The sequence below is a fragment of the Salvelinus fontinalis genome, chromosome 1 (genome assembly GCF_029448725.1).
Source record: "Salvelinus fontinalis isolate EN_2023a chromosome 1, ASM2944872v1, whole genome shotgun sequence".
NCBI classification, from domain to species: domain Eukaryota; kingdom Metazoa; phylum Chordata; class Actinopteri; order Salmoniformes; family Salmonidae; genus Salvelinus; species Salvelinus fontinalis.
In genome coordinates, this window is record NC_074665.1 from 16,837,620 (window position 1) to 16,845,937 (window position 8,318).

The window sequence follows — 8,318 nt, forward strand, 5'->3', positions numbered from 1 at the left end:
CAGCCAAGACCTCAGAAAAACAATTGTAGACCTCCACTAGTCTGGTTCATCCTTGGGAGAAATTTCCAAACGCCTGAAGGTACCACGCTCATCTGTACAAACATTGGTACGGAAGTATAAACACCATGGGACCACGCAGCCGTCATACCGCTCAGGAAGGAGACGTGTTCTGTCTCCTAGAGATGAACGGACTTTGTTGCGAAAAGTGCAAATCAATCCCAGAACAACAGCAAAGGACCTTGTGAAGATGCTGGAGGAAACAGGTACAAAAGTATCTATATCTACAGTAAAACGAGTCCTATATCGACGTAACTTGAAAGGCCGATCAGCAAGGATAAAGCCACTGCTCCAAAACCGCCATAAAAAAAGCCAGACTACGGTTTGCAACTGCACATGGGGACAAAGATCATACTTTTTGGAGAAATGCCCTCTGGTCTGATGAAACAAAAATAGAACTGTTTGGCTATAATGACCATCATTATGTTTGGAGGAAAAAGAGGGACGCTTGCAAGTTGAAGAACACCATCCCAAACGTGAAGCATGGGGTGGCGGCATCATGTTGTGGGGGTGTTTTGCTGCTGGTGGGACTGGTGCACTTCACAAAATAGATGGCATCATGATGCAGGAAAATGATGTGGCTATATTGAAGCAACATCTCAAGACATCAGTCAGGAAGGTAAAGCTTGGTCGCAAATGGGTCTTCCAAATGGACAATGACCCCCAAGCATACTTCCAAAGTTGTAGCAAATGGCTTAATTAAGGACAACAAAGTCAAGGTATTGGAGTGGCCATCACAAAGCCCTGACCTCAATACTATAGAAAATTTGTGTGCAGAACTGAAAAAACGTGTGCGAGCAAGGAGGCCTACAAACCTGACTCAGTTACACTAGCTCTGTCATGAGGAATGTGCCAAAATTCACCCAACGTATTGTGGGAAGCTTGTGGAAGGCTACCTGAGACGTTTGACCCAAGTTAAACAATTTAAAGGCAATGCTACCAAATAATAATTGAGTGTATGTAAACTTCTGACCCACTGGGAATGTGATGAAAGGAATAAAAGCTGAAATTAATAATTCTCTCTACTATTATTCTGACATTTCACATTCTTAAAATAAAGTGGTGATCAACTGACCTAAGACTGAATTTGTACTATGATTAAATGTCAGGAATTGTGAAAAACTGAGTTTAAATGCATTTGGCTAAGGTGTATTTTTATTTACCTTTATTTAACTAGGCAAGTCAGTTAAGAATGAATTCTTATTTTCAATGACGGCCTTTCGGTTACTAGCCCAACGCTCTAACCACTAGGCTACCCTGCCGCCCCATGTAAACTTCTGACTTCAAATGTATGTTAAAATATACTTCTGACCCACTGGAATTGTGATACAGTGAATTATAAGTGAAATAATCTGTCTGTAAACAATTATTGGAAAAATGACGTGTCATGCACAAAGTAGATGTCCTAACCGACTTGCCAAAACTATATAGTTTGTTAACAAGACATTTCTGGAGTGGTTGAAAAACGAGTTAATGACTCCAACCTAAATGTATTTAAACTTCTGACTTCAACTGTATGTATGTATATTATATATTTTTTTTTGCCAATCAGTTTATGATTTGTGAACAATATTCCTTTCATGCATTAGAGTCATCAAAAGAGAATTCTGTTGTGATGATTGGCCTATTCCTAGATTGGTTTTTATACTGCATTTAGACAATTCGTTAGTTAATCTGAACAATTCGTTACAAACTCTGACAATATTACATATACATCTTTGTTTATTATCATAATGTATGAATTTACTGATTTAATATTAATTGTTAATCTCTTAGAATAAATTGAGACAATTTTCTTTAATCTAGCGCACTGCTCTTTATTACGAGTGACAATTCTAATACTCATCACTGCATTCTCTACCAGGAAGTTGGTTGGCCCTCTCTGATGATGTCACGTAGGTGGATACATTGCTATGTTTCATTTATAAAGCCCTTTTACAAAACAGCATTACAAAACTTTAGACATACGAGTTACCACACCCGGTCTCAAGGATGGTTAACTCTGGAAATTCCTTTGGTCTCTACTGAGTTAGTGCAAGAACTAAAAGCTGATTTCCCTATGTTTGTAGAACTATCTTCAAAATGTTCTTAAATGTGATGTTGTGGTGCCTCTTGGGAAATTCAGAAAGCTGATTAAGGACCTTATTACTGATGAACTAGATACCTAGTCCGTTGTACAGCTGAACGCATTCAACTTAAAATGTGTTTTCTGCATTTAAGCTATATCAAAAAATGTATTTACATTTTTTTTAACCCTTTATAAGAACCATTGCTGATATGGTTAAACGTAACAAATAAAATACAAACGAAGTGACCATGTGCAACTGGTATTCAAACATGTTGCCAGTAATGTTAGGCTAATGTCTACAGTGGACATTTGTATTTTATTATCAGCACTGTTCAGAACCAGCACATTGAGCACAGGTTAAATTTCCAAACGCATTACTAACTAGTTGGGCCTCACGGGCCCAAACACATTTTCAGTAGGCTATTCAGAACAAGCACAATTAGATCAAAATGTAGGCTAATGACTATTTGGAGAGGCCTCAACCTAAGCAGTAGGCTCAAAAATCCAGTTACCTTTCAAAGTAACTCCTCTGCCTGCCACTCCAGTCCAAATTTCACCTACAGAACTTAGGCAACAATTACAGGACTCCTCAAGTTAAGACAAGTTTGACTATATGGTCATAACATAACACTCCAAATGAATAGGAGTTGTGAAGCACTCTGAAGCAAAGCAGTTTAACCACCGCCTTCGCCCAAACCTGGTTTGTCCATATAATCAGTGACCAAAAATAAATAAAAGACTGCAACTACTGCAGCTTGTTACCTCACGCATCCCATTCAGTCCAGGCAGAATCTGCCCACGGGAGATAACCTGGTGGTGGTGGGGGGGGGGGTCCGTGCCTACAGTATGGCAGCCTGTCTCATCACAGGAAGACCAGCCCCCCCCAGCGCCTCGTAATGGGCAGAGAAAGTCCAATGAGAACCCAGTACATCAGGGCTCTCAATCTTTTCACAGAGTTCAGTGTATACTCCCTTGGAGTACAGGGTGAAGTACGCAGTGCTGAATCTTGTTTTCACCCATGTCTCAGTCTTTGGCCATGTCTAGACTTGACAGTTCATGCAGATGTATTATTCTGATCATAGAGTTCAGAACATGGAATTCTGAACATGCGTATACACCTAAGTACATTTAAAATGTCTTTACCGTGTCCACAGTGTGTCTGGATTCCTGGTGAAATAGGCTAAATATGATAACACAATTGATGGTAGTAGCTAACTACTGTAGCTAACTATCCAGCTAACCTCTGTAGCTAGCTAGCTAGCAAGCAACGATAAAGAGATTGCAAACAGGTTAGCATAACTCCAGCCAAACAAACAAAACATTTTTTTCTAAATATTAGCTAGCATTTATAAGGCCAGCAAACACGTTCCTCACACGCTAGGAATGTATTTACTCCAACGTTATAATGAAAAGGTGCCTCTCGGTCCCAAAACACAAGTTTTCTAGAGACTTGTGGGAGTGCTGATGATATCGCCCACTGTATGCGCTTTCGGTATCCTGATTGCGTCCAGACTGAGAAGAAACCCGCACACCATGCATCCCTGACCACCTTCTGAAGTGGTCAGACAGATCTGAACACAATCACACCACAAAGACACTTGTGTGTGTCTAGACCTGTCTTTACAATGCGATCTTCGTATTCTGACAGCAGAAGTCACATGTATGTGTCAAGTGTAGACAGGACCGTTGACAACTGGGCTGCAAGTCCGATTGCTTTACAAATCTTACCAATGACTTGGCTGCAAGCAAAGCTTCTGCCACCCCTGGAATCGCATCTTCCAGCTCAGCAGTGTCAAGTGCGTATTTTAGCACGGTGTTGTACAAGTGATCCTGGAAGTCAAGCCGTCGGTAGGGTGCAGCGATCATATTCGATCCCTGGTCCTTTACCCAGACAACTTTTCAGCACAGCTGGATCGAAAGTTACTCCTGTCTTGGCATCTTCTGGGCAGAACGTTGCTGTAGCTAGCACTCTGCTTTTCAGCTAAAACTCGAGGGTAACGTAGGGCAGGTTATTGACATGTTGTTTACCTTGCGGTAATCGTCAGTCCACATATCTGTGATCATCCCCAAGTCATTTATATCAGCTATTGCATTGTTGATATCGCTGACCACTTCAATCCTCTTTATGAGTGCCGTTTTGTGGCATCTCCGTGATATGGTTGTGGGGTCTGGGAGCACAGTGCCAGAGATGCGGACATGACTAGCCACACATTTATTAGCTCTTGAGATATATCAACAAACACCCTGCCTTGAACTGTGTGGAAAGACATAATATCTTTGCAACAGAAAGCAACACACTTGTGATTTCTGATTTGACGGTAAATGTTTTGAGGGCAGAGAGAAACGATGTCATGCTCTGTTGCTGACTGGTACCTGCCCCTGTTGTGAGGCGAACGCTGCATCTTCGTGTCAACGTGGTGCTGGAGAGAGGTGCCGGTTCTCTTGCTGCCGTACTTCAAAATCGCAAGGCAGGCTCGACACTTCACATGTCCAGTGGGCATTTTAGTTTCAAGCTAGTTAGCAAGCATCAACAACCACCACCACCACACACTCGTTTTTTTTGTTATCATTTTTGAAAATAATACCTGAGCCCAGCCCATACCCTCGTTATTAATGAAAGAAAAGGCCCTACCCGATGTATAATGTTGAGGACCGCGGTGCTCGGGTAGCAGAGCTCTACACATCTGACATAGGGGCTGGTCGATGTATCGCTAATACTGGTATAGATTTTTTACCATCTATAACAATATTTTGATACAAATCAAATGTTATTTGTCACATGCTTCTTAAACAACAGATGTAGACTAACAGTGAAATACTTACAGGCTCTTCCCAACAACGCTAAATTAAATGAAAAGTGCTACAAAATGGACTACTATAGTGTCAGTATTGTCCTAGTTTAGTTGAGTATAAAACCATCACAACGGATCACAAAATGTATTTGTTGTCATTCAAGGATTATGCACTAAACATATTTACAACTTTCATTCGTCAGAAACACAAAATACAGTCAAATAATGATTAGATATTTTGGCCATATCACCAAAGCCCTACTTTGACATGTGACACACAGGTCTGTACAACAGATCATAGCAGTGCTTCCGCTATATGCATTTAGCAGTGGCGCACCGCTTTTCCTCTGTGTGTGTGTGTGTGTGTGTGTGTGTGTGTGTGTGTGTGTGTGTGTGTGTGTGTGTGTGTGTGTGTGTGTGTGTGTGTGTGTGTGTGTGTGTGTGTGTGTGTGTGTGTGTGTGTTACTGTACCTCTGGCGGAGAGTTTCTTGGTGTTGATGATTTTGGCGGCGAACTCCTGACCTGATGACTTCTTCACACATCTGCGCACCACTGAAAACGCTCCCCTGGAAACAAGGAAAGCAACGGTCAGTTCTGGGTTGGGGGATTTTTTGTTGTTGTTGCAACAAACATGCAGGACAACACACACTGGCGCGCACACACGTGTTGGCCATACCATCAACACTGATGCATAGCATGGAGTCATACACCTGAAACGATGACAGTCTGCCATAATTAAGGACACCCAGATTACAGAACTCCTCTTCTCAAATACAGGTCCACAGCACCGCTGGTTATCTTCCTTCCCCTCGTAAATCAATGAACTACTAAGCAGACCTTCTAGAGAAAACCAGTCGTACCGCAGACCAGGATTAGATTTGCTGTAGTATACACTTTAGGCTAGCTACCACTGTATGTACAATAGAGCTGGGATGACCAACCCTCTCCTACGGCTATTGGCGGAGCATGCTTTTGGACCAGCCCTGCTCGATCACACAGCGAATAAAAGTCTTAGATTTAACAGGTGTGTTAGAGCAGAGCTGAAACTAGGCTAAACCCTGCAGGCATGAGCCAGTAGCCCTCCAGGAGGGGTGGCCACACCTAAACTAGAGGACAGAGAGTTAAACTCCTCTCCTAGCTCACTGGCACTAGCCCACTGCTACAGTAACTGCGTAGATCTGTTGGTATAGCATGATGATTGCAACACCAGGAATGTGGGTTTGATTCCTGCTGGGGCCACCCATAAGAAAATGTTTAAACGCAGCACTGTAAGTGTCTCCTAAATGGCATGTTATATAAACAGTCTACAAAACATTAGGAACACCTTTCATAATATTGAGTTGCACCCCCTTTTGCACTCAAAACAGCCTCAATTCTTCAGGCCATAGACTCTACAAAGTGTCGAAAGCATTCCACAGGGATGTTGGCCCATTTTGACTCCAATGATTCACATAGTTGTGTCAAGTTGGCTGGATTCCCTTTGGGTAGTGGACCATTCTTGATACACACAGGAAACTGTTGAGCGTGAAAAACCCAGCAGCGTTGCAGTTCTTGACACTCAAACCAGTGCGCGTGGCAACTACAACCATACCCCGTTCAAAGGCACTTAAATATTTTGTCTTGCCAATTCACCCTCAATGGCACACATACACAATCCATGTCTCAATTGTCTCAAGGTTTAAAAATCCTTCTTTAACCTGTCTCCTCCCCTTCATCTACACCGATTGAAGTGGATTTAACAGGCGACATCAATAAGGGATCATAGCTTTCACCTGGTCAGCCTGTCATGAGAGCAGGTGTTCCTAATGTTTTGGGAACTCAGTGTATATTAATAAAATATTATGTGCCTTTCCCTGTAACTGCTGAGTTACTGGTTCAAGAACCACTGATTGTTCCCCCTATATCACTACACCGTTGTTGTTGATAACGACAAGAGTAGACTACATGTCAGAGAAACATCTCTGTTGTACATACATTACTATCTGAAATGTCCACAACGTTGTGCCCTACATAACGCACCCCAGGTGTGTGCACTTTGATCAACCAATCAGTGGATCAATAAAATGCCAGAGAGATAAGAGAAGCCCTAGACACATCGACTATACCCAGGGTCTGGGGCTAACGGAATAATAATACAAGACATCCATCTACACAGTCCAGAGAGGATCGTGCCTCCGACAGATGCCCGTAATAATACAACGGCCCGGTTCTCTCAGGGGGAAAAAAAACAAGCCATCGAGATTCCGAGAAACAGCATCACCCCTGCACTTTTAAGCCACAGCGGCATAGTCTGTGCTGAGAGGCTTATAACGCTACATATGGCATTTATGAACGGCTGCTGCGTGAAAGCGGGTGGTGTTTTACATAATGTGCAAACATAATTCTGCTTTGGAAGGAGGCGGTGTGGGCTATAACTATCGTCTACGTTCGACAACTGCAGTTGAGACAAATCGCCTAATATTCTACAAACAGACAGTTAAACTAGTTAGCATGCATGCTAACATTCAGCGCTGTCAAGCAGGCTGCCAACGTGCCATGCCAGCAAATGTCAGAGTGCTTTCGCTCAAACGCTTCCTGCCTGACTAATTCAGCAGACGGAAAGACAAGGCGTTGACACACTAGTAGACATGGCTAGCTGTGCTATCGCATTTACAGACAGAGTGCAGTAAATAAATACGCTGTAAGTTCTGTCCCTAACCTACGACACGCAATATAGCCACATTTTGTCAACAACCAGATAAAGACAATAGGATCAGGCTATCCCAGTTAGTTAGCTGGCTAAAGAAGGAGCGAGTAGCGTACGGGGTGGGGAGAAGGAAAGACAGACGGCAAGGCAGAGCACAGCAGTAGCAAGGCTAGCTAATGACGACAGTCGCTTACTTCCCGAGCTCCTCGTAGAGTTGGTATTCATCTGTAAAGCGGGTGGAGGTAACGATAGTAGTAGCCATGGCTGAGAGTGGGCTCCAAGCCTCGGTCAGGTTTACGGCAGGCTGGGTCGCTCTCTGGGTCTAGGGGAGGATTCTTAACCTCCGATACTAGCTACGGCACTGACAGGCTGGGAGAGAGAGAAGGGAGGGGTTGGCGGAGGTGGAGAGAGACCGGGGAAGAGCAGAGAGAGTCACGCGAGAGTTGAGCAGGATTTTTGAGCAGTCATGTAATCAGAGCGGGGTAGCAGTATTATTCGGTGTGAATCAGCGGTTCGCGAGCTGTAACGGAAAACGACTATTGTACCGATACTGTTTGAAGACTTTTAAAAACCCTTGCTCTCTTGTCTTGAATTCATCATTGGTCTGACCGAGATAAGTTGATATGTTACATCAACGTGGCCTAAAGGATCACTGCCCATTGACCACCATCAAACGTCGACGTTCATGGATGTTGAAATTTGGTCCGTCCGCCCT

At 43.2% G+C, this 8,318-nt stretch overlaps 1 protein-coding gene across 8 annotated transcripts in view; it reads right to left on the reverse strand.

The window, feature by feature from the left end:
- Positions 1-8,010, reverse strand: part of LOC129822936 (calcium/calmodulin-dependent protein kinase type II delta chain-like) — a 62,436-nt gene extending 54,426 nt beyond the window's left edge. For 3 of the 8 annotated variants that reach the window (XM_055881973.1, XM_055881714.1, XM_055881637.1), the window contains exons 1-2: positions 7,798-8,009; positions 5,389-5,483 (exon numbers count right to left, since the gene is read on the reverse strand). In XM_055881973.1, coding sequence (XP_055737948.1) covers positions 5,389-5,483; positions 7,798-7,865 — 163 coding nt within the window. In that variant the 5' untranslated portion in view covers positions 7,866-8,009. Of the gene's footprint in view, positions 1-5,388; positions 5,484-7,797 lie in introns of all 8 variants that reach the window. The other 5 variants (XM_055881888.1, XM_055881545.1, XM_055882139.1 and 2 more) reach the window with 3 other exon arrangements.
- Positions 8,011-8,318: the final 308 nt, after the last annotated feature.